Source organism: Lithobates pipiens, unplaced genomic scaffold, assembly GCF_037356315.1.
Source record: "Lithobates pipiens isolate NorthernLeopardFrog02 unplaced genomic scaffold, aLitPip1_a1.2 Scaffold_13, whole genome shotgun sequence".
NCBI classification, from domain to species: Eukaryota; Metazoa; Chordata; class Amphibia; order Anura; family Ranidae; genus Lithobates; species Lithobates pipiens.
The window spans coordinates 359,324,707-359,352,346 of record NW_027507718.1 but is presented as its reverse complement, the minus strand read 5'-3'; the positions used below and the strand labels follow the sequence as shown (position 1 = coordinate 359,352,346).

The window sequence follows — 27,640 nt, the reverse complement described above, 5'->3', positions numbered from 1 at the left end:
TAGCTGCAACAGATCCACTTAAGTTTTAGGATAGAAAAAAGGGAGTTGAATTTTAGAGATATTGACCCTGTCAAATGGCTGCCTATGACAGAAACTCTGATGTCACTAAACACACACTGTTTAATTTACATTGTCTCGTCTCTTTCTGTATATGGGTGAAGCCTCAGTAATTAAAAATCTAAGTACCTTTTTCCTAATAAATATGCAGCTGTCACATGACCCAGCTCCTTCTCAGCCTGTCTGCAGGGAAATATAAGCTGGAGGATCTTCTAATCCTCTGCTTCTGGTCACGTTATAAATTTTTTTTTTTTAAAGTCCTTTGGAATACAGGAGTAAAAATAAATATCAATAAACAGTTTTAAAATGTCATACAAAAATATATTTGAAATCCAATCTTTATTATCTTTTGGCAATAACATGGTGTGGGTGGATTTCTGCCAGTCACAGGCTGTCGCACTGAATAAGAGGGAGGTGAAGCCACCATTAATCTACATGTAATATCCCAACCCATTGTGTTTAGCTGGTTAATAGGCATGGAGGGAGGGAGTGTGCTGTCATTTAGCACTGTGTATACGCCCACATGTGTAACTCTATAGTCACATGGGCTGCTCGGATGCGATAGGAAGGAAATGCTCAGCATAGAAACACACTGAAAACTGAGCATGTGCAGAGCTGCCACCACAGCTGCAAAATCCCTAGCTGAATTGGGACATGGATAGAAGATGGCGCTAGAGAGCAACCAGGTCTCCTAGGTAGTTTGCAGAATACAGAAAATAAATCTCATAGTGGATGAGTGCGTATGAACAGCAAGTAATACACACCATTTATTGATAGTTTTTTTATGATGTGGCTTTAGTGACACTTTAAGCTAGGCTCTACTGTCCTCATGCCATCATAAGCATGGATGCACTTTCACTGAAAATCTATGTATTTCCTAAACTATGAAATCACTACAAAGTTTCCCTAGCAAAAATATGAATGTTGGACAGGAAGCACATGTAGTTGTGGGATCCTTTTACTGCTTTCTGAGGCAGAAAGTGTACAAACAGTGTAATCACTTGCTAGGGTAAAAGGAACAATATTTGGTGCATGAAGCCCACCATACAAATGGCACATGTGTGCAGCAAGAAAAACCATTTTGTAAGTAAAAGACTACTGTGCCTTGCAAAAGTATTCACACCCCTTGGCATTTTTTGTGCTTTGTTGCCTCACAACCTGGATTGTTTGAGGGTTTGCATCATTTAATTTACAGAACAGGCATACAACTTTGAAGATATTTTTTTTATTGTGAAGCAAACAAATAAAACAAAATAACAGAAAAAGTCAATGTGCATAACCATTCACCCCCCTATAGTCAATACTTTGTAGAGCCACCTTTTGCAACTATCACAGCGTCAAGTCGCTTTGGAGAAGTCTCTATGAGCTTCCCACATCTTACCATTGGGAGTTTTGCTCATTCTTCCTTGTAAAACTGCTCCAACTCCTTCAAGTTGTATGGTTTGCGCTTGTGAACAGCAATCTTTAAGTCTGTCTACAGATTTTCTATTGGATTGAGGTCTGGGCTTCGAATAGGCCATTCCAACACATTTACATGTTTCCCCTTAAACCACTCATGTGTTCCTTTAGCAGTGTGTTTGGGGTCATTGTCCTGCTGGAAGGTGAACCTCCGTCCTAGCCTCAAATCACACACAGCGTGGTACAGGTTTTGCTCAAGAATATCCCTGTATTTAGCACCATCCATATTCCCCTCAACTCTGACCAGTTTCCCAGTCCCAACTGCTGAAAAACATCCACACAGCATGATGCTGCCACCACCACGTTTCACTGCGGGGATGGTGATCTTTAGGTGATGTGTTGGGTTTGCGCCAGACATAGCGTTTTCTTTGATGGCCAAAAAGTTCCATTTTAGTCTAATCAGACCAGAGCACCTTCCTCAATACATTTTGGGAGTCTCCCACATGCCTTTTCGCAAACTCAAAACATACCATTTTGTTTTTTGCTGAAAGTAATGGCTTTTCTTCTGGTCACTCTGCCATAAAGCCCAACTCTATGGAGTGTACGGCTTATTGTTGCCCTATGTACAGATACTCCAGTCTCTGCTGTGGAACTCTGCAGCTCTTCCAGGGTTGACTTAGGTCTCTGTGCTGCCTCTCCGATTAATGCCGTCCTTGCCCGCTCCGTGGGTTTTGGTGTGCAGCCGTCTCTTGGCAGGTTTGCGGTTAGGCCATGTTCTTTCCATTTGGTTATTATAGATTTGATGGTGCTCCTAGGGATCATCAAAGATTTGGATATTTTTTTTTATAACCTAACCCTGACTTATACTTAACAACATTGTCCCTTACTTGTTTGGAGAGTTCCTTGGTCTTCATGGCAGTGTTTGATTAGTGGTGCCTCTTGCTTAGGTGTTGCAGCCTCTGGGGCCTTTCAAAAAGGTGTGTATATGCAATGACAGATCATGTGACACTTAGATTGTACACAGGTGGAAAACATTTCACTAATTATGTGAAGGTAAATGGTTGCACCAGAGCTTTTAATGGGCTTCATAAAAAACGGGGTGAATACATACGCACGTGCCAATTATCAGTTTTTTATTTCTGAAAAATATATTTTTCCAATTTTACTTCACCAACTTAGACTATTGTGTTCTGGTCCATCACATATAATTCTGATTAAAAAAACACTGAACTAAAAGGCCGTAATGTAGCAAAATAGGTAAAAAGCCAAGGGGGGGGGGGGGGGGGGGGTGAATACTTTTGCAAGTCACTGTATATCACTAATAAATCAGAAAAGCTTGACTGTTTTCCCTGATATTCTCTTTTAATGCTTTATCAGAATTAATGAATAAAAAGTATGGGTTTAAATAAAATAAATAAAAAAACAAACATTTATATTCACCTAGGTGGATGCAGCATTAATTTGATGCTGCATATGTCCCCTGCTGCTTTAGACTGAGAACGGAGTGATCAAAGACTGCTGATCACTTGGTTCTCAGACTTCAGTGAGCTGGTAACCGTCGGCTCTCTGCTCCTCCAGAGCTCACTGGAGCGATGGGCTGTGGAGGGGGCAGGAGCAGCTAGCTCAGTCTTCCAGCAGCTACTCCAATCCCAGAAGATGATAGTTTTGGGGAAACGCATGGGGTGGAGTGCACGTATGATGTCATCACGGCTGGTAGGACAAGTGACACTGCGGTTGGCTCATAACACTGCTCGTTTTTTCTGTGCCTCAATGTAAAGAGTAACTATTTTTTCCAATAAACCTGTTAAAGTGATTCACGCTATGAGGCTTCTCCCTGTTCACATGACATATATGTTCCTGTGGCGAGTGGATCTCACCCAAAGAAAGGTCTATGTCACTGCAAGATGGCTGTGGAGACACGCTCAATGAGAAGTATTTGCTGTGGAGAGTGATTACAGGCTGTGTTTAATCCCCGTGATGGAGATCTATACCATTTGGTAAGAAGCTAATTGTTGCACCAAGGAGCATGCCCCTTTTTTTAACGCTGAAACATGGTTTGGAGCGATATTGGAATGTTTGCTACCTAGCACTTTATTACAGCAACACAAATTTTGAAAGGACTGTGTGTTTAACTTGTCACACATATTTTGTTGAGATACTGTTCGTGATCCATTTACATTTTTTGTCACTTATTGCATGTTTGCACAGTATATCAAAACTTGCAATTTGGTTTTTCTTTGCATTTAATTTGCATTGTGCTATATTGTATATGCTTTAAATAAACAGCGCACCATTTTTGTATTCGTAGTTTATTTATCCAGTATCCTAGTATTTGTGTTGCAGCGGTTCACGGTAGCACTAGTGCGAAATATTTTTTCTATGTTAAAGCTCACTGAGAGGCTGAGCCAGCAGCCAGTCCAGACACCTGAGTGAATTCTGACTGTAAAGTCAGGCTCTATCCAGAGCATGAGTGACATCAGCCAACAGCAGAATCTAACCCACTGGCAGCTGAAGGGGGGTCACAGGAGTGCAGAACGAATTGCACTATTGTGATCCCGCAGAAAAGTACAGCTAAAGTATCTTTGGCTATGCGTCTTCTTCAACAAAGCTAACCGGCTCCCATAATCTATAATGGGGAGATCCCCCTGACACGTGGGCATTTGTTTAATTCCAAGACATTGGATCCCCATGATCACCTTTGATTATATATATATATATATATATATATATATATATATATATATATATATATATATATATATAATCTCCATCCATATGTCCACAGGTGTCCTATTAAACTATACTGTAAATATATAAATTATACGAAGCACCAAAAACACATAAACGTCTCAATCTATTTTCCTACAAACTTTTTATTGAAAAAGGTATTGTCATCAAACATGAATCACATAAAGAGATGTTGATTACATATAATATACAATCTCATAACATTTTTTTTTTTAAACTCACCTGCAAATATGTTGGCCTGATCTAACAACTCCGTACAAGCATGCATGTCAGCAAAAGCTCGGATTCCCAAGCAGTTGGAAGGGTGTAGCTGGGATTCCAAGAACTCGCAGCAGGTTTTTCTCACATCTTGAAGCTGTAGGAGACTGGCTGCTGGAAGTAAAACCTGCAAAGATAACATGAACATATCAGAAACTACACTGAACTCTGGGTACAATAAAAAGTACCACCTGCATTAGGGCTCCCTCTGCAAGTTTGTCTAGAGAGAACATAAAAAGTTTTATCTCATAGTTACATAGTTAGTAAGGTTGAATAAAGACACCAGTCCATCCAGTTCAACCTGAGTGAGTGTCTACAATTGTCCCTATCCCAGTACATTGCACACTCACATCGGTCGGTCCCTGACCTCAAGGAGCCCACAATCCAAGGTCTCCATTCATATAGTAGGGCCAATTTTGGACGGAAGCCAATTAACCTTACCTGCATGTCTTTGGATTGTGGGAGGAAACCGGAGTACCCGGAGGAAACCCACGCAGGCACAGGGAGAACATGCAAACTCCAGGCAGGTAGTGTCGTGGTTGGGATTTGAACCAGCGACCCTTCTTACTGTTAGGTGAGAGTGCTAATCACTACACCACTGTGCCGCCCAAATATATCCCTTGCTGGTTCAGCAGCTGGCACTCATCTCCTCTAAGGCCATCTTCACATATATGCAGGTTGCGGGTGATGCATTGTTCCGGCGCATTTCTGAACATGGGTTTTTGTTGCATTTTGCTTTTTTTAATACATTTTTTGGCTAATGAAATATGACAGTTGCGACTTTACACTCTGCCAATCAAGTCAAAGTAGTGCGGGAATGTTACGTGTTCAAATCACCTGTTAGGGTTAAGGGCTAGAGTTAAAGTGACTGTAAAGTCAGAAGGATTAATGCCAGCCACTCTACCAAACTATACTACACAGTGATTGTAAAGGTTTGTATAAAATTATGCTGCTAAATACCTTCAGATTGTTTGGTCATGTGACCTCCACCCGCTCTCCTCCCCCAATCTAAAGGACCCCAATGCAAAAAAAATAAATAAAAAATCATCAGATTACCATTCATGTGATCACAGGGGGGGTTTTCCTCACTGGAGGATAATCAGGACATTTGTTTTCTTTCAAAAGGACTATTAGGGGCAGAATAGGTTGAACCTAATAGGTCTTTCTTCCAGTCTGTGTATACTGTTACGGGATGCAAAATTATACTAGATCTACATTGCAACAGAACATCATTTATTTGGCAAACACACAATGTTTTAAAACACATGCCATGTTTTTTTCTCTTACAAGATATTGCTTTGACAGATTTCCAATTTTTTTTGCACCTCGGTACTGCTGATGCCCACAGCCTTTTTTGACCACTTAAAGGTATTTTCTCCAGTGTTGGCTGCACATTATTGCTCTGGACTGTCTTCCTGGTAAGTGGTGTACCAGGTCTGTGTGTTGGCACTGTAATTTGTAGCTTCCAGCGGGTATGTATGTCACAGGGTGACAACGCAGGAGCATATTTGGGAGACAGTTGTCACCTTATAACAGAAAGTGCTTGCACAATGATATTTACAATAGGATCACTACACTAGGAAATATTTAAGTAAAAAAAATAAAAACACATTTGAAATTGCACGTAAAGGTTCTATGAGATTTAAGTAATTGGGTTCAAGTCTATCCAGTCAGTACAGTCTATATGTCAGGGCATACACGTCCATTCACTACAACAGTTGCTTGTCACTTCCAGTCTAAGTCACACTTAAATGACAATTTTAAAAATATTATTGGCCATCATGCAGGTCACCCCCGATTAAAAAGAATTTCCATGAAATACCAATAGGGAATAAAACGCAAGAAAAGCAGTGAACTTTTAAAAAAGTGGGGACAAATAAATAAAATGCCTTTGCTCACCAGCCAGTTGTTTTTTTAAATATCTCATGGAAATATGTAAGGATTACTTGTACAAGATCCCATTTAACAATCCTATATATGACTGCCCATAGGCAGATCATCTCTCAGCAAAGAAAAGAGCCTATGAAATCTTTCTGCCATAAGAGAAAACTTACTACTTTCCATACACTCAACATGACTTCAGTGCTGGAAAGAAGGTTCTACAAGGAAAATAGAACAATCCTTAAAGTGATTGTAAACAAATTAGAGCTGCAATTAACGATTAGTTTGTCTGTCAACTAATCTATCAATTTTTTTTTTTAATTAATCTAGTGTGTATGTATGTATGTAGGTATGTAGGTATGTATGTATGTAGGTATTAGTTATATTCTTTTATCTTACCTTTTTTTTTATGTACTTCTTTTTTGTAAAGTTAAGATAAAAGAATATATTCATTTATCTTAGCTTTTTTTTTTTTTCTGTTGAGAAGTTCATGCATATTTATAATTTTTTACAGTGCTTTCTTTTTTTAAGGGGCGAGGGTGTGTGGGGTCACTGTGTGACGCATCGACGCCTTGCACGCATGTCAACCTATTTTTGTAGTTGACGTAATCGATTACGTCGACTCGTCATGGCAGCTCTAAAACAAATCGTCTTGTAAAACACATTGTTTAAAAAAAAGGAAATGAAAGGCAAAACAGTTGTGTATAGACACAAATAAAACTTAATTTTTTTATAAATAATTTGATCACATTCCCTCCATTCTCAGCTGCATAAGAGCTAGGGGAAGACAAACAGCGGCACACTGAGATTCCCAGTGAATGGCTTTGAAGGGGAAAGGTGTCAGGACAAATCTGATCAATGGAGGATAGCAGGCCGAGTTCCCAGCACAGCTAGAAAACTGACCACAGTGTGTTCTCCCGCTTGGTGTGATCAGTTTTTAATAGGAAAGCAGAGGGATTGCGAGGCAATTTCACATAAAATGAGCAATACAAAGAAAACAGGATACTTTTTCATACAAGTACATAGTACAGCAGGAATTATGAAATGTTGGGTTCACATATGCTTTAAGCGTATCCAGAGATTTAAGAAACACATTATACCCCCCAAGACCCTGAATTACATAGAGGTGATCCTAAAACAAGTAACATCATATCCACTCCTATTTAAAAGGATGGCTATTAATTCCAGAAAGTTGTGTAATGTGTCACATCAAAGTCATTATTCCAAGGAGAGGTTGGATTACTGTATATCTAGGACACAATATTCGTCAGCCATGACAAAGAATGCAGGAGTGTCCCATGTTAAAAACAAGAACAACTCCCAACACATCAGATTCCATGTTATCATAGTAAACATGTATAAAGAGAAGCTGGGCGACTAGATGCACAAATTAGGAAACGCAACAGCTGTGGGCTTTTAATAAATAGTGTCATAGGTTCTAACCTTAAACTTCTTCTTCTTGTATAAGAGATCATTTCTAGTCATTAGTCCTCACGCACACTGGATGTTATAAAAACGCCAGTAGCTTTGCAGTGAGTTTTTCAACATTTTTGCAATAGCGTTTTTTCGTATGTTTTTTTTTTTTTTCTTTCAATGGATCAAAAATATTAAAAAACGCTGGTGAGCTGAGTTTTTAAAGCGTTTCTCAGCGTTAGGGCGAAAAACGCCTCTTAGAACCCACTAGCTTTGGGGGTTTTTTTACAGCCCAAAAAAAGTTGATAACAGCCTATTTGTGTATAGACACACAGGATAACATGCTGGAAAGGTTTTTGACTGTAGAAGAAAAAAAAAAAAAAAAAAAAAAAAAAAAAAAACATCTGAAGCCAAAAACAGCAACAGTAAAAACGTCCAGTGTGCATGAGGCCTTATGCTAAGAAAAAAAAAAATATATATATACAGAAGAGATCGTGTTCTTGCCTTGAATAATTTATGTTTCATATATGCAATACAAGCAGTTCCCGAGTTACAAACCTCAGACTTGCATACGACTCGTACTTAAGAACGGAGGCAGCGTGATGGCACTCTGGTCCCGGAAATTGCCAGGCGGCCAACTTGCTGCTACCTACTGTCCAGCAGAGGCGTTTAGCAATCCCACATCAATGCACGGCCAGGAAACCCTTCCCTAGGCTATTTAAAACTTAAAGCAGCTACAAATACTGCAGCTGCTGACTTTTAATAAATGGACACTTACCTCTCCAGGGTGCACGCGATGTCGGCAGCAGATGACAAGCAATCACTCATCTCTCCGCTGGCCCCGCCCCCATTCTCTGTCAGGAAATCAGGAAGTGAAGCGTTGCGGTTTCACTGCCCAGAGTCGCGCAGTGCGTCTTCACTGGTCCCTGTTGTGTTCTGGGAACTGTGCGTTTCCCAGAACACAACAGAGGGGCGGGCATCTGCGACTATTCTGCGGCTAGCTATGCTAAGAAGTGGGTGCAGATACCTGGGGGAGGGGGGGGAATCCACTGAGTGGAAGTTCCAATTTAGGATGGAGATTCGCTTTAAGGATTTTGTGGCTGGAGTTGCACTTAAAAACGTGCCCGTTTCTTGGAAGCTCACCCGCACAGGTCGCCCCCCCAATAGCACACCGCTTACTCTAGGACAGTGATGGCAAACCTTGGCACCCCAAAAGTTTTAGAACTACATTTCCCATGATGCTCATGCACTCTGCAGTATAGTTGAGCATCATGGGAAATGTAGTTCCAAAACATCTGGGGTGGTTCACCATCACTGGTCTAGGAGCAACTGCAGGAAGAAGGAGCAGACACCACCGATAGGGGACTGCCAAAGTCGAGTTAAGGAACCGCTCTGTGCAATATTGTTGCACACAGCAGGTAAGTAGAGCATCTTTTTTATTTAAAAATAAATTGCCTTTAATATAACTTTAAGCAACTCGTAACACTAAAAGCATGTCAATGACATTTCCTTTGTGCAATTAATGTAATAGCGTCTGTAAGGCAGATAGTATAGATGCAAGTATAGGGCATTGCCATAAGTGTGGATAGAACATCTAAAAGAAAAAAGGGAAAATTCTTCAAAGTTGCTCATCTCTGCAAAAGCCAGTGAGGAGGTGTAGGGCAGCCTCAGCCCAGACTCCTACCAGGTCACGCCCCATGTTTCACTCCGCCCACGGAGCTTAGTCATGGGCGGAGTGAAGTATGTATTGGGGGTGTGGCCTGGTTTGAGCCCAGGCAGAGGCTGTCGGACACCTTCTTACAGGGTTTTGCATAGAAGTCTAGAGCTGGGACGTCTGCACTCCAAGCCGTTGCTACATAAAAACTACCCGGTGGAGCCTTGAGCGGCACCTGTCAATTTAGTTTGGGTCACTGTGGATAGAACATCACGGTAGAGCTTTGTCAAAGGGAGTCATAAAAACTCTGATACCTTTTATCCTGCAAGAGTGAATGAGGCTTGTTAAATGGAACCAAACAAAAACACTGGGTGAACACATTATTATTATACAGGATGTATATGGTGCCAACAGTTTGTGCAGTGCTTTACAACATGAGGGCAAACAGTACAGTTACAATACAGGAGGAATCAGAGGGCCCTGTTTGTTAGAGCTTACGATATGAATATCTTGGAGATACCCGAGATCAGTGATGGCGAACCTCGACTCCCCAGAGGTTTTGGAACTATGTTTCCCATAATGCTCATGCCCTCCGCAGTGTAGGTGAGCATCGGGGGAAATGTAGTTCCAAAACATCTTGGGTGCCGAGGTTCGCTATCACTGCCATAGGTAGTGTAGTGTAAAGTGCACAAGAAAATTACACAAAAACCCAAAGTAACTGACCTATAGGTTTAAAATAATTGGTTTCATCAGGTTTTTGATTTGAAAAAAAACACAAAAAACTTGACAAAGAATAGCTTAAATGTATGGTGCTTTCCTTTAATTAGGATTAGTTTACCTCAAGATTCAAAATACATTTACTGCTACAAATGATTATTTTGACTAAAGTAACCAAACTGACAGCTGTCATCCTTCTGACACCAAAATCTCTGTGGTCCGGATGCGTTTTTGCATGGACTTCTTTTTAGGTGTTTACATTTTCCAGTGCATTTGATACAATCCAAACAGCTCTCAGAACTCTCCTCATTGAGCTCCTCAGAGTGTAAATTTCAGCTTCCTGCCACCATTTTTCTCACAGCGCAGACAAGCTTTATAAATTCTGGATTTTGAACAGATCTTAAGAAGAGAAGACTGCAGATAAACAGGTACAACTTATGTAGGAGTATATGTTTAATCTCTGCGTTTCATTTGAGGCTTGCCACTTTGCTGGCTATATGGAAGGCTTCACAACCACTAAGGTTTGGAAGGTGCTTTGGAACTTCAAGTTGACCAATGACAGAACAGAGAAATAATATGCTGTATTGTGTGGTATTTTAATAACTCCGCTTACTTATAATACAACACACTATTTAAATATTATTCAATAAATATTCCTAAAAGCAAAGAGTCGAGAGAAAAGGAGGAAGAAGAAAAAAATCATGACTTGAAAATGCCAGCAGGGGCATTGATCATAGCAGACTTATTACTCATATCATGACTTTTATAGTTCGCTTATAATTTCAGCTAGTTGAACTGTTTAGTCTGAGTCATTCCTCAATGGTAAAGGCATAATGACATTTAAATGTGCTACAAATACTCATTCATAATAACTGCAATACATTTCCCAATCTCGCAGCATATTTATTGGATACTTGAAAATACATTCATTAAAGCTGAACTTCAAGCAAACCACTAAATACAAAGATGAGATACTCATACATTTACATTTACTCATACATATACATTGGTTGTGTTCAGCCATGATCAGTACAGCAAATGTTTGGTACAAACCTGTTCCCAATCTGTGTTGGGACAATAAGGGAGAGGCAGCACAATCTTCTCTCTGCTCTCTCTCCTCCTATTAGCACGTTCAAGCTACTGACTGGTTTACAGAATGGCCCTACCCTGTCCCAGCCTACATGTTTCTTGGAATTACCAGAGGATCAAACAAGGTGTTTTTGCTAGTTTTACACAACCCTACTTTGAGGCCTTGTTTACATGTGGGAAATTAGCTACAGCACACATAGCACTGTGGACCCCAATTGGAGCGCCAATATTTTCTCCCCACCTTTTTCACCACTGGGACACAAGAGAATAATTATATTCTAGATAGGAGTTTTTTGATAATTACCATTCATGATTTTTGGATGTGGAGTACCCTTTTTGAGGGTTTGGTTTGTATCCCACAGGCCTGGCAGGCTTTCCATCACCAACAATTTACGCACCTGCTTATAGTATGTTCTAATAAGATCTGAGGCCCTGATGAAGTGGGACTAACCGTGAAAACGCATTGGCCCCATAGGCCAGGTAAAATACTATCTTAGATAACTTATCTGTGGATAGGCTTTGAGAAAAACTTCAACATATTTGTGATATTTTTAATAATAATAATTATATATATATATATATATATATATATATATATATATATATATATATATATATATATATATATATTAACCAGTTTGTCTCTGTCTATATTATACCCAAAGGTACATATTATGAAGTGGATGGTACCTCCTAATGATAGGAAAATCGATAACACTCTACCCCCACACAAAATATTGGTTACACAACTATAAGTTAATTTTGGAATTCAGGCAGCCGTGGTGCGGTAAAATGTATACATCAGGTTGTGTCCAACAGGCATTAGGTCACATTTGGCAGTACAGCTGCCAAATGTGACCTGATTAAATGTATGTATGCAGCTGCAAGCTAAATGCTTGGTTCATGGCTGTGGAGTGGTATTCCGATACAAAATTCCTGTTCCGCTGAGAAAAAAAATTCAGGAAAGGCATTCAGGAGGCATCACCATACCTCCTGAATACCTAGCACCCTATAAAAAGCAATCCAGCTAGTTTATGTAGACATTCAATGCATTCAGCGGTGAAGTTAACAGTAAAACTCTGTCTTTAGGACAGCTCTCAATCAAGAGAAAATGTGCTGAAGATGAGGGAGGTCAGAAAGCACAGTAATTACAGAAGTGCCCCAGTACATGGCGTCACCAAGGCTTGCTGGCCACAATGTACAGTAGGATATGCAGTCTTCAGAAGGAGTCGGTACATCACATGAAGCAGCTGGAAAAGGTGCCACTTTAGGAGCTACAGGAAGAAGGAGAAAGACAGGGAGAAGAGCGAAGTGTGCATCTCCTGAGGAAGTCCTTATGACAGAAGGTGTGCCATATGTTCCTTCTGATGGAAGGATTGAGCTGGCTGACTGACTGCGTGCTGGAAGCGAGCTTATTTCAGGCGGTGCCAGCCGTGTTGCACTTTAGACCACAGTTTCTGGGGGTAATACACTTTAAAACTACCTGCACTTCATTCAGGAAAGCATTTATACCAGTTTTAGTAACATTACCAACACTGATGCCAATTTCAGGTACAGTGACTTGAAAACATTCATACCCCCCTTGAAATTTTCCACATTTTGTCACGTTAAAACCAAAAATGTAAATGTATTTTATTGGGAATTTTCTTAGCTCCGTGTGACAGACCTAGCTGGGACCGAGGCTCTTGGAGGGGACTGAATGCGAGCCTCTTGCCTTGTGGTTATGGGCCCTCGCATTTGGGGGAACGGTGCTCTTTGTGAGCTGTATGCCTGGGGACCCCTGAGCTGGTGTTACTTGGATTCAGGTACGTGCCCCCCCCCCCCCCCCCCCAAGACACACAGACACTGGATATGTAAATGCCATGTTAGCAATAGACTAAATCACACTATAGGGACACAAACTCTTATCATCCTGTCTTGTATAATGTAAATGAGTCTAGTCTGGCTTGTCAGAGATTCTAAAGAGTATTTCACCTATTGTTTTGTTGTTTGTGCTAATTAACCTGCAATTGAATTGTTAGTGAGCTAGGAGCCGAAAAGTCTTATCCCTCAGTCAACTAATCTGAGCGTTGTTTTAGATAATTAGCTCATGCTAATTAGGTTAGGTTTTAGTCACCCCGCTGTATATATTTTGTGTGAGACCTCAAACAAAGGTCATTCCTGATGTCCTCTAAGACGGGTGTCATCTAGTTCTTGGGGGTTCCTATAGCCAGATCCATTGGACTTGTGTTCCAGGACTTAGGAAGTGGTATATAGACGGAAGCACTCAATTGGAGTGTGGGATCGGTTCCGTCACACTCCGCCTCTGCTCTGTCCACTGTAAGCCGCTTCCTTTGGGGGCGCAACTGCAGGCTCGTTCTTGAATGTATGAAACACAGAGCACATCGAAGCCCCGTCTCCCACTTACGCCTCACGGGATTTTATAGCCATAAGGAGGAGCAAATGGCTCCCGCTGCTCTCACCGAGTCCTGGCTCAAAATGGGACTCGGGTAAGTATTTAGGAAGGTGGGGGAGCAATATAACCAATAGGACATTTTTTACCTTAATACAGGGAATGCAGTAAAGTGGTAGTAAACCGCTTGGTCACGTGTACCTACAGGTATGCTCATAATAAAAACATACCTCTAGGTACAATGAATATCTACTAAACGTGCACAGTTTAGAAGATGTTCACAATTTCTGAAGCCTGTGATGTCACTGATGCATGCGCACTGCGCTCTAAATAGAGAGTGCATTAAGTGTGCCACCAATCTAGAGTGCTGTGCCATGGTCGTGACTTCCAAGTGCATGCACAGGAGTGACATAATCATGGTTCAAACATTCAAATGGTTAGAGCCCGCAAACCCAGCAGGAATACTGGCTGAAGATGGAAGCCCAGTCAGCTGTGATATTTTGTTTGCTAAAACTCCATGTATTATAAATTGGCAAGTTTTTTCCTGAACACTTTCTTCACTCTTATTACCCCAGTGTTGCTGGTCTCCATCAGTGTTCGACTACTTCGTCAATTTGCACTTTAGCATCTACACCACATAATTGCTCTGGCACAGCTTATGTGGACCGTGCCTGAACAATGTGTGTTAATGCAGCCACTTGCAGTCTCAACTTGGGTGTGACTGGGCGACAATGTAGGGATGCAATTAGTAGACAGTTGTCACCCCACAACAATAAGTGCCTAATTAAGGACCTTCATGGCAAGATAACCTTTATTAAGCATATCTTATTGAAAACGCAAGTTGGGGAAAAAAAAAAAGAACTTTTTAAATTTTACATCAACACAATAAAGCTTACATGACGCTTGGTTTTAGAAGTACCTTAATCATGTCTGAATATTTGAATTGTTTAAGTGTTGTGAATGTTTTACTTTCGGTTAGAAGATGCTCTACTCATTCACTCAAACAAACAATGCTCCTCTTGCCATTGAAGTTACTCTGGACTAGATAAAACAGCTCACCAAATGCAAAAGCACACAGCTTAAGGCTACGGAGACTACATGTGTTTGTGAACGTGTTTAATATCATGTTCCAAGAGCAGCTTTATGTAAGCATCAACTTACAAAACAGAGATCTGGAGTTTGTTATAATCAATTTCTAGAACATGGGTCAGAGAACAGATGGCTAGTTGGAATGATTCTGACTGGAAATTTGAATCTATGCAGACAACAAAGAAGAGTTCATTGTACAGGGAAATTATAGTTATTTTGGGTCAACTTCACACTTTTTGGTTATATGTAATTAAAAAACTGTCCCCCCCCCCCAGTATACAATCATTGTTTTACAAATTAACATTATAACATATGACAAAGGCTTTCCAAAGCACTCTGGGTTGTCTAAAGAGCACAGCAGAAGAAGCTTGAAAGCACGCGGTTTGCCTGGCTAAAATATTGGAGGGAGCCATTTGATGAGAGAATGCACTGCAATGACTTCATCACTAGTGGTGTTTTTTTGTGTTTTTAGGTTAACAAAGGATCCTTTTCCTTTAAAGCATGTTATACAGCACAGTGCATGTGCTGTGTAATTTGGCCCCCTGTATGACCAGAAATACCTGGCTGATCCTGCCAGTTTCTACCCTTTCCTTTATAAACTGACCACAGTATCATGGCTGCTGAGGCTTGACACAGTGGTCAGTTTACGTGCCTCTGTTATCCAATCTCTCCTCGCCCCCTCCCCTCCTGCTGCTGAAATAAAATTTAACGTCCTAAATATTCCTGTTTTTTTCCTAATGATGGGTGCTCCTGTGTCCGTTTTTTTTTTTTTAATTGGCAATTATACCTCATTTCAGAGTGCCGCTCACGTGACCAGCCAGCTCTCTTCTCCTCTCCCGACTGATGTCAGCACGGGAATCTTTACCCCGCCCGCTGCATCTGTCAGATGGAGAGAAGAGCAAACCGGCTGGTAACGTGAGTGCCACTCTTAAATGAGGTATAATCTGCATTTTTTTTTTATAAAACACAGACACAGAAGCACCTATTCTTATGAAACAGACAGAATTATAGGAAGTTCTTACAGTGGGTTAAAAACCTCTTTAAAGTTTCAACTGTTAGAAGCTGTCATATACGAGCAATCTACTTAGTAAACAGCATTTTCTCTTTGTAGCTCTCAGTTTTGCTGCAGCAGGTTCTATACATTATGCAGATACACTATTTCACTGGCAGGTTAAGGGCATCCACCACACGTTATTTAACCCCTTCACACTGACAGAACGAATATATGAGGCCCCACTGGACTGGGCTTTTTTTCCTGTAGAGCCACATATATGCTGCAAAGCATGCTCCCAGCACAGAGACCAGGGACCTGTACTAAGATTGGTACACAGGTTCCGGGTCACATCGATGTAATAGCCTCAGCTTGGCTACCAGAGTGATCATTTACTGTGAAGCCCGCCTATGATTAAATATAATATATATATAATCTGGATACATGTCAAACCAATAAACAGTAGTACCGTCATGCTAATTAAGAAATACTGCGGTATTCTTCATTTTAGAGTTGAGGTAGGTGAGAGCTAAATACGCTGTCCACGCAGGGCACATCCGATTACACACAGGTTATTTGTAAGCACTGTTTGTTGTACCTTTACCAGCAATATCTGAGCATTATGGGCAACTCCCGTATATATTGAATTCGATGTGCCAACACTGGTGCACTTCTGGATTAGTTTACAACTACTTGTCACAGAGGCACTGTGCACTACTAGAAATATTAGGTAGGTTTCTTTACTGATTGGTAGGGCATGTGCTTTGAGCTCTGTTTTTTAAATTTGGTGCATTGCTCAGATAATATTTGTGACCAGCTGTAGCAGAGTAATATACCATATTAATCATCATCATCATATGTAGAAGCTTACAGTGCAACTTTGCCAGGCAACTTCCTGGTGATTCACTGGCGACTGGGGGAATGCCTGGGAAATCTTCCTGTAATGTCAGATCCAAATCACATCACTATAGATGAGGATCTGACGTCCATTAAAATCTATGGGTACAAGCCAGATACATTGCCTTGCAAAGGTATTCACCCCCTTGGCTTTTTACCCATTTTGTTACATTACAGACTTAAGTCAAATTTTTTTTAAATCTGAATTATATGTGATGGATCAGAACACAATAGTCTAAGGTAGCGAAGTAAAAATTTGAAAAATATATACATAAAACAATTTTTCATAAATAAAAAAAAAACGTATAATTGGCATGTGCGTATGTATTACCTTCAGAAGTCACATAATTAGTAAAATGATGTCTACCTGTGTGCAATCTAAGTGTCACATGATCTGTCATTACATATACACACACATTTTTGAAAGGCTGCAGAGACTGCAACACCTAAGCAAGAGGCACCACTAACCAAACACTGCCATGAAGACCAAGCAACTCTCCAAACAAGTAAAGGGACAATGTTGTTGAGAAGTACAAGTCAGGTTAGGTTATAAAAAAAAAAAAAAAAAATTCAAATCTTTGATGATCCCTAGGAGCACCATCAAATCTATCAAATGGAAAGAACATGGCACAACAGCAAACCTGCCAAGAGATGGCTGCACACCAAAACTCACGGACCGGCTAAGGAGGGCATTAATCAGAGAGGCAGCACAGAGACCTTAAGTAACTCTGGAGGAGCTGGGTAGAGTTCCACGCTATGCCTGGTGCAAACCCAATACATCACATCACCCAAAGAACACCATTCCCACAGTGAAATATGGTGGTGGCAGCATCATGCTGTGGGGATGTTTTTCAGCAGTCAGGACTGGGAAACTGGAGTGAATGGAAAGATGGATGTGCCAAAGACAGGGATATTCTTGAGCAAAACCTGTACCACTCTGTGTGTGATTTGAGGCTAGGATGAAGGTTCACCTTCCAGCAGGACAATGACCCCAAACACACTGCTAAAGCAACACTTGAGTGGTTTAAGGGGAAACATGTAAATGTGTTGGAATGGCCTAGTCAAAGCCCAGACCTCAATCCAATAGAAAAATCTGTGGTAAGACTTCAATATTGCTGTTCACAAGCGCAAACCATCCAACTTGAAGGAGTTGCAGCAGTTTTGCAAGGAGGAATGGGCAAAAATCCCAGTGGTAATATGTGGGAAGCTCATAGAGACTTATCCAAAGCGACTTGAAGCAGTGATAGCCGCAAAAGGTGGCTCTACAAAGTATTGACTTTAGGGAGGGTGAATGGTTATGCACATTGACTTTTTCTAGTATTTTGTCCTATTTGTTGTTTTCTTCACAATTAAAAAAAAAAAAAAAAAAAAGAAGAAGATCTTCAAAGTTGTGGGCATATTCTGTAATCTAAATGATGCAAATCCTCAAACAATCCATGTTAATTCCAGGTTGAGGGGCAACAAGACACGAAAAATGCCAAGGGGGTTGAATGCTTTTGCAAGGCACTGTAGAAGTCGCCTTGAAGTAGTACATACATTTTTTCTAAAGTCAAAGCAACTTCAGTAGTGCCAATTAAGACAGCTCTCATCGACTAACTAGGATCCCAAGTCATGGCAGTGTGAACTGAGCCTTAAAGAGGAAATAAACCCTGATGGGTTTACTTCCTCTTTGTCTCCCTGCAAAGGTAAAGCATAATGGGCTACTATGCATCGCATAGTAGCCCATTATGTGTCACTTACTTGACACAGGTGACAGCGATGTCACCGTTGTCCCCTGTAGTCCGCAGCATCCATCTTCTTCCACATGCACACGGGAGCCACCACTAACGGCATATCGCCGTTAGCAGCGACATGCTGCTAACGGCAATAGTGTGCCTGCGTGCCGCTGTCTACGTAGACAGCGGTGCCTGTCTTTTGGCAAATATCTCCTAAACCGTGTAGGTTTAGGAGATATTTCTTGGACCTACAGGTAAGCCTTAATCTAGGCTTACCTGTAGGTCAAAGTGGTTTGTAAGGGTTTACAACCACTTTAAGCCCCATACACACTCTGTTTTTCTGCAGATTTTTTCCTTCAGATTTACCAAAACCATATAATATGAGGTGAACCCTTAGGAGTTTCAATTTGTGTGCAATCAGGCAGGCCCTTGCACTACATGGTTTTTGTAAATCTGAAGAAAAAAAAAATCAGCTGAATATCGGATAGTGTGTATGGGGCTTTAGAGTGATACAATTTTTTTGGCTAACAAAATAGATTGTAGTGCATAGAAAGCTAGCACTATAATTTATTGTGTACAGCTGAAAATGTTCATTTAAGCTGGATACATTCAATTAAAATCAGCTTTGCCATATACGGGCCTTTTATGTAGCATGCATTTTCGGAAGTACTGAGGTGACTCCCAAGTAAGTTTGCTCTCTCTCCAAAACTTATATGTCCCACTGTTGCCGTTCTTTGCTTAGAGGACGGACTTTTACAGAGGTGCAGTTTTATAGCTTCCACAAGTATTTTATGCAACCAATGCCTTTTATATGCAACTAATACCTCTGTTCAGAAAGATTATAAAAAGGTCCTCTCATTCAGACTGTATAAAACCAATGCAGGGACAGCTGCTCCCAAGTCTGAAAAGATACCAAGAAATCACACTATGCAACACCCAAAAGTTTAGCAGAAACATGTACCTTAAATGTTGCTGTAATGTAACTTTCCCACATCCGGCCTGCCCTGTCCAGTGCTGCCTTCACTCTGCAAGTATCAGCTTTCCAGAAAATTGCATGCCACATTCAGTCTGCAGATGGGGAAAATACGAAAGATAAAGGTAGGGACAGGGAATGTGCCAAAAAGGACAACAGGGACTGCCAATACCTTCTATCAAGTTTCCCTGCCTGCAGACTTCACAAGTGGTGAACTGATAACAGAGTTTCAGGTGTCATTAATAGTGCTGTGATTGCAGTTTATCCATCATTTTAACTTCACGTCTACTCAGTGCTAGAACATCAGTAGTTACAAATCGATACCCTTCTGGATTTGTGATCCTGTTCTATAAAAGTGCTCCATAGCCCCGTTACTCCTTCCCACCAGAGCTAAACAAGAATTTCACTTGGCTTAATTGGGAACCTCTGTAAGCTCTGGCAGACTTGTAGGGGAAGCAAAGAAAATTACCCAGCGGTATTCTGCATCCCCCTGGAGCAACAGATCACAGCAGTATAATCTTTGCTTGCTTGGAGAATGGTGATCTGTTGCTGCAGAACTGGATTGTGAAGTCCTCCTTTACTGGATCCATTGAGTTGAAAAAGTGTAAAAAAAAAAAAAAAAAAAAAAAAGGCATAAATAAATACAAAGTCAAACCTCCCCCCACGTTAAAGCGAAGTAACGTTTTTCCAAATAAAAAATCTCCCTGCAAAGTAATCTCATAATGTGCTAGTATCAATCGCATACTAGAACATTATGAGAGCTCTCCCTTAAAATTAAGCCCTCCAGCGGCGCGCTGTCACGGCTACAGAGGGTTCCATTTTCACTAGGTCTTCCTTCTGGGTTTGCAGCCACTTGAATGGGGGAGCCACGATGGCATCACTCATGCATATACATGTGGGAGTCCTATCCTGGCAAGGAGCTCGGAAGGAACAGCTTATGGCACAGGTATGCTGTTCCTTCAGAACACTTGCACCGGTGACGTCACTGGCTGCTGCTGCTCACTGGCATAGATTTTCATTTTACCTAGAGGTAACATTTATTATAAGCTATCCTGTAGGTAAAAATAGGGGAAGAGAGTTTACCACTGCTACTACTTTAGATGACATCTGCACTTATTGCTTGAGTGTCCAAAACATATGTAAGCATATTCAATTGCAGGCCTGCAAAATTGCACCATGGCTGTACTAATAACTGCTATTCACATCCAGCCCATTACAATAATGTATCTGGCCTGCTGCAAGTGTCTGTGAAAATACCTCAGCTGGCTGTGGATACATTAGTCTGTGTATCATAATACAGAGACTGGCACATCTACTGCCAGACAGCCAGTTATGACCCTCCTGCAGTCCTTCTGATGGGCACCGCCGGATGCAAAGGCTGGGACAGGGATGGGCGTACCGCCAGATGCAAAGGCTGGGACAGGGATGGGCGTACCGCCAGATGCAAAGGCTGGGACAGGGATGGGCGTACCGCCAGATGCAAAGGCTGGGACAGGGATGGGCGTACCGCCAGATGCAAAGGCTGGGACAGGGATGGGCGTACCGCCAGATGCAAAGGCTGGGACAGGGATGGGCGTACCGCCAGATGCAAAGGCTGGGACAGGGATGGGCGTACCGCCAGATGCAAAGGCTGGGACAGGGATGGGCGTACCGCCAGATGCAAAGGCTGGGACAGGGATGGGCGTACCGCCAGATGCAAAGGCAGGGACAGGGATGGGCGTACCGCCAGATGCAAAGGCTGGGACAGGGATGGGCGTACCGCCAGATGCAAAGGCTGGGACTGGGATGGGCGTAACGCCAGATGCAAAGGCTGGGACTGGGATGGGCGTAACAACAGATGCAAAGGCTGGGACTGGGATGGGCGTACCGCCAGATGCAAAGGCTGGGACTGGGATGGGCGTACCGCCAGATGCAAAGGCTGGGACTGGGATAGGCGTACCGCCAGATGCAAAGGCTGGGACTGGGATGGGCGTACCGCCAGATGCAAAGGCTGGGACTGGGATGGGCGTACCGCCAGATGCAAAGGCTGGGACTGGGATGGGCGTACCGCCAGATGCAAAGGCTGGGACTGGGATGGGCGTACCGCCAGATGCAAAGGCTGGGACTGGGATGGGCGTACCGCCAGATGCAAAGGCTGGGACTGGGATGGGCGTACCGCCAGATGCAAAGGCTGGGACTGGGATGGGCGTACCGCCAGATGCAAAGGCTGGGACAGGGATGGGCGTACCGCCAGATGCAAAGGCTGGGACTGGGCTGGGCGTACCGCCAGATGCAAAGGCTGGGACTGGGCTGGGCGTACCGCCAGATGCAAAGGCTGGGACTGGGCTGGGCGTACCGCCAGATGCAAAGGCTGGGACTGGGCTGGGCGTACCGCCAGATGCAAAGGCTGGGACTGGGCTGGGCACCGCCGGATGCAAAGGCTGGGACTGGGATGGGCACCGCCGGATGTAAAGACTGGGATGGGCACCGCTGGATGTAAAGGCTGGGACTGGGATGGGCACCGCCGGATATAAAGGCTGGGACTGGGATGGGCACTGCCGGATGTAAAGGCGGCACTCTTTATAAAACAGATTTTTTATTTTTTTTGCCTTGCAAATATTTAAGAAATAAATCACAATGTGGCACTCGTACTGAAAAGCTGGTAGACCCCTGATTTACACAAATACATTTATGAAGTAGCAAAAGTGAAAACAAGCTCCCGTAAACTGCAGGGTGAACATTTATCTTTAACACTCAGATACGTTATGTATAAATTCTTGTAGTCAGGAGATACTGTAATTTACATTTTAGCAAAAGGAAAAAAAAAAAAAAAAAAAAAGCGCTCCGTACTGATAGGGGAAAATGGCTGCTGCGGTTAGAAATAATACAAAGAAAAAGTGGTCAGACACAAGCTGGTCCCTTTTACTTTCAGTAACATTACCTGCACATTCTCCTCTGTGACTTTAATTTCTGCAGTGTAAACATAATCAACAAGTAATTTCAAGGTCCATCCATCCACTTCTTTTATGCGGACCCTCTTTGCTCGGCTTTCACTCATCTCACCTGAACAGAAAAACAGACATTATTTACTACTGGAGATTTTTCGTTACTGTATATTCAATGATTAGTACAAAAAGAAGAATCTGTTAAAATTGAACAATTATACATGACAAAATTAAAAACAATAATTGCAGCTAGTGCATCTATTCAAACTGTACATATTCAATTGTTTACAATAGTCAGAGTTCATCACAACCTTTAACCCATTCCTGCCGCCACCTCTGGCTCTTTGAGGCTACATTCACACTACAGCGCTTTGAATCGCAGGCATTTTTGCCGCAGATCTACCCACGAATTGACAGCACTGAGGTGTGAATGACAAAACACAAGACTCGCATTCGAGATGCCATTCATTTGAATGACGCCTCAAATCACGGTGTGGGTCTGCCGCGATCGTCGCACGATAAAATGTGCTGCATGTCGCCCAAAAATAGTTCCGGCGCTACTTTGGGGCGATATGCATCCCGCAGTGCAGGTTGCTCCGATTGCAGCACAATTTATCGCGCAACAATTGTGGCAGACCCACACCACAATATGAGGTGTCAAACAAATGGCATTTCAAATGCGAGTACTGCGGTTTGTCCTTCACACCTCGTCATGTCAAATGGCGGGCAGATCCGTGGAAAATCTGCCCGCGATTCAAAACGTAGTGTGAATGCAGCCCAAGAGAATCTAAATGCTGGGAGGTGGAGGTGGGCATTCCAATCATGTGATCGCTGTGATTGGCTGTCACATGATTATGTGGCCACATGATTGGACACTCCCAATTGCAAGTATGCTTTGGGAGCTTTCCGTGACATGTTAATTACTGTATGCAGAATATTTTTTAGACCAAAAGTTTCTCTCTACGAGTTTAATCAGCAGCGTTCACCTTTTCAGGAGTGTATTTAATGGCGAGTACGACTAATATATAGACAGTTGAATCATTAAAGTACATAAAGTAGATCAGCTAAATTACATCCCTCAGTGAAATAACCATTTTCTAAAGGGAAGAAAGAACTTGAACAACACTGAACGGTGTGTGTTTCTGTTAAGACACATGGTGGCAATTATTGTTAGGATCACTCCCAGTCTTGTTGGCACTTAGATGGGGTAAGGCAAGCCATAAATGATTTGATTTTCTTTCCTCACTCAATTCCCACATCAACACTATCAGTCGATAGGGGAATCCCTCCCGCAGCTCTATTGTGTTCTGCTAATGGGGAGCCCTCCCGACTGGCAGAACACACCGAATAATGGTAGCGGTTAAAGCCACTGGCAGTAATCGCAAGTAAAAAAATCCCACAGGCTGTTACCCAAGTCAATCGATGGATCAATTTGGGTACAATCAACCTGTCCATAGATGGGTCAGAATCTCCGCAGGCCCCTGTTGAACTGGCTGAGATTAGATCCATCTATGGCCAGCTTAAGAAAATGAGCTGTTTACACAAAATAACCTGGAAAGAAGATTGTGTTATCTTTCGGTTTAGCTCACAGGACGTGATAAGACATTTCTGGCACATCAACAGGTAGTTGTACTTCCTGGAAATTCTTAGATGGGATTGTTACAATTGTTTGTTTGTTTTTTTAGTCTAAGAACTGGTAAACTAAAAAATATAAAATTTTTGTCTTTGGGTTAAAGTGAGGCTAAAAACTCTGCTTTAAGAAAAAAATATTTTCAAGAATGTATTCAGAAAAGTATTTTCTATTGCTCCCCACGTCTCCAAATCCCATTTGCTGCTGTGATCTGACTTTCCGTTGGCTACGTTTGTTCTACATGGTCCTACTGCATGTAGGAATGCAGACACCCTCTCTTGATGAACTAGGGACGATGTAATATGTAGTGCGCACAGAGCAGTGCATATGATCGTAACTAACATGCACGGCTCCTTCTAAACAAAGGGAGGTGAAAGTGAAAAGGAGAGATTTCGGGGGCTCATGGAAGACGTTACTAGAAATCAGAAAAACAAACACAGTAAAGAACGATTTTATGAGAAACAGACGATGGGGACACGAGTAGTGAATGTTTATGGATTATTTTTGGAGATAAAGATTTTGTTTACTATCACTTTAAAGGGGTTTATTTATTTATTTTTTTACTTTTTTTTAACAAACAAAAGAAATTGATTTATAACCCTAGTACACATTATTAGAAAAATAGGACAAAAATATCTGTATTTGAAACAATCGTTCAATATTCTGTCCATTAGTATACAGCTTTCAAGAGTCAATGTCGACTGTTCAGACGGAAATTTCCTAAGGGAAATGTTGGAAAATTTCTTGTGACCAGAACTATTTTAGTATAATTAGTACAGTATCCATCCTCAAAAAATTTTTTAAAAAAATATAGAATCGAATGAGCAGGGCGATGCGTAATCGGAAATAAAGTATGAAGGCAATGAAAATTATTTTCATAAACATGAAAGAAAGATCATATATAGGATAACACTTTTTAAGGAGATGTAAACTGAAATGTCTGTGATAGTGATAAGTTAAAAGCAGTATACAATTGACTATAATAATAATACCGTAGATTATCTTTTTGACTGCAAATAAAGGGTCACGATTACAGTCATTAATAATATGATTGTTACTGTGATTTGAAGGGTCACACGGATCACTTCTGACTCCATGCTGGAACATAGCTACATAAGTGAAAGTTTTCCTATCTTGAAGAATTCTTGTACCAATATTTGGCACGCTTGTTTTCAACATAGTATGAATATTCAAAAAAAATAAAATGATTGTTGTCTGATTTTCATTAATATGTATTAGGCTTGGTCCCTGTATCAGGTTTTTCATGATCAATCAAGTGCAGCGAGCAACACTGATCACTGTATTCTGGGAATACTACCCACCTGCAGAATACAATAGCTCAACGGGATGAAATAATTTCCCCCATTCACGCATTCAGTGTGAATGGGGGAATTTAAACCCTCTGGTTGAACTAAGAAAAAAAATAAAAATAAGAGTAGGTTCACACTTGTGTAGGTCGTGTGCGAGTTTGCGCAGGCACAGTAGGCCAAGAAGTCCCTGACCCTTTTTTAAAAACACAGCCACACGGAACCGCATTGTGCATGGGGTACCTCCGCACGTCTGCAGGTCAGGAATGAAAATGGTTTAATCACACGTTCCCGACCCGCACATATGTGAACCTAGGCTAAGAGAGTGGCATTTTGACCACCACTGTAAAGGGGCATTCTTCCCATGGGTCATCAAGGAATTGGTTAGAGCATGAGTTCCCCAAAACCTGAACAGCATTTCAAGGGTTCCTCCAGGGCAGCCCTAGATATTAACTGGGAAAGCTGGGTAAAAATAAAAAAATGACTTTCAGGCGCCTGCACTTCATACCTGCAGCAATTTGCCTTCACTGCATTAAGCCCAAAGACTTTTAATGGGTGGTTCCTTTCAAATACCTAACGTCATATCTGTATGTACAAAGAATTCACTTACAGTGCATTGGACATTGGTTATTTTGTAGAAAATGCTTGTGTATAGCCTGCAAAAATGTAGGAACCAATGAAGTATACGATGAAGCAGAAAAGTTCATAAACCCTGAGGTTAAAGACCATTCACCCTTCACCACACATTTACATGCTGTGGAAAATCATAGATAGTATTTCCGATAGTGTTCCGAAAGTAATTATGTGCTCATGCACCTGGGTAAAATTACACTGCAGTTTTCTCTGGCAAACTACTAAAAGACAAACAGCTGCCCTCGAAGGATTCCAACAACCAAGACTTGGAAAACAACACAAAAGAAGGGAAATGCTCCTCTGGGTTTTAAACAACAACATTGAATCCCATACTATACACCTCCATTTCCCGAAAGACAAAAGCTGGGTAAATGAACTATCGGGAGGAAATGAGAGTACAATTTCAGTAAGATACGAATACTCTTCTCAATGTGTGTAGGTTTTAAAAATTGAATTAAAAATGTATGATTTTTAAATTAAATATGTACAGGAGGACAGACTTATTAGCTCATTACATATGCAGTCCCTGCTTCCTGCCCTGCAGTTATAACAACATGGTTGTACTTTACTGCTCCTTCTTACAAGGCAAATCTATGCATCAGGCAACCCTAAAGCACTCTCTGTGCTACTTATATACAAAATACATGTTTAAATTGCATGTAAAAGCCTCGTACATACTACTAGTTCATTTCCATTCAACCCAGCGGGTTGAACGACAGAAAACTGACAGCTCTAGTCAACAACACTCTGGTCAGCGATTTTTGCCATTGCCTGAGAGCGCTGGTGGGGAGCCAATCAGCATCCCTTTATCGGTCATACCCCTTTGACAGAAGCCAGCAGTTCTGGCTTTTGTTGGACTGACTCCAGTGCACACGGGCCAATCAATTGCTCTCGAATGGGAACAGCTACCCTTTCTTGGTTGACTATAGACTATGGGATTTGTAGTGTACATAGAGCACTGCACATGATTATAGCCAGCATGCAATACTCATTCTAAACATAGGGTAAAACCCCTTTTTTTGGAGTATATTCACAGGAGAGTTCGACACAAGAGAGTTCATTTCAAGACCAGGTTATTGGTCACCAGCAAATAGCAAGGCTTGACACCACCCAACATAACCCCTCCCAACATTGCCTCAGTTTTGTCAGAACACAATATCAGAATTAAGCTAGAAGGGGGGTGGGGTGGTCGGGTGGTGGTTGTGCTTCCAGGACTGGACTGGATAGTCACTATTCCAAAAAGAACCTAGTTTGGGTGTTTAGAAACATGGGGGCAAACAAAGGGACAAAGTCCTTCTGTCGCAAACGGTCAGAATACTAAATTGCAACAGTCTTGAAAGGAGGTCCTAATGGTGTTTACTATTAAACCTAACACCCTCATGTAAAAGCTAATGGAGGGTTGTTCCAAGGAACTCAACTCCAGCACCTTGGACTGAGGAGTCCGAAGCTTTTCCTGGAAAAGGAAAATTTGTACCAGGACAGGGCCCACATATTACAGTTGATGCAGAGGCTCTAGAATCAACTTAAGACTGAAGACCAAGCCAAAGTCCTGCAGAACTTGCACTGTCTGCTGTACGTTGGCCTTGAAGCGGTCTCTCGATCAATCCCGCAGGAGTAATCATCCAGATACCCCAAAATGGGCCAAAATTGTGAACATTCGTGATACCATGGCTAAGCCACAGGTCAGAGCCACGAACTGAAAATGTTGTTCCCCCACAGTAAAGCGCAGGTAACACGGATGAAGCAGAAATAAAGTGAGGTTAGGCATCCTTAATGTCCACCAAGGCCAGGAAATCTCCAAGAGGGAGGGAAGCAACTACTGACCTTACAGATTACATATGGAACATTTAAACATGTATAAACTTGTTCAAGCA

General features: G+C 41.7%; 1 protein-coding gene across 2 annotated transcripts in view; it reads right to left on the bottom strand.

The window, feature by feature from the left end:
• KLHL2 (kelch like family member 2) overlaps positions 1 to 27,640 on the bottom strand; it is a 200,445-nt gene that overhangs the window by 112,710 nt on the left and 60,095 nt on the right. Inside the window, exons 1-3 of one of the 2 annotated variants that reach the window (XM_077477162.1) lie at positions 22,193 to 22,314; positions 19,261 to 19,367; positions 4,426 to 4,588 (exon numbers count right to left, since the gene is read on the bottom strand). In XM_077477162.1, coding sequence (XP_077333288.1) covers positions 4,426 to 4,588; positions 19,261 to 19,362 — 265 coding nt within the window. In that variant the 5' untranslated portion in view covers positions 19,363 to 19,367; positions 22,193 to 22,314. Of the gene's footprint in view, positions 1 to 4,425; positions 4,589 to 19,260; positions 19,368 to 22,192; positions 22,315 to 27,640 lie in introns of those variants that run through there. The other variant, XM_077477161.1, reaches the window with a different exon arrangement.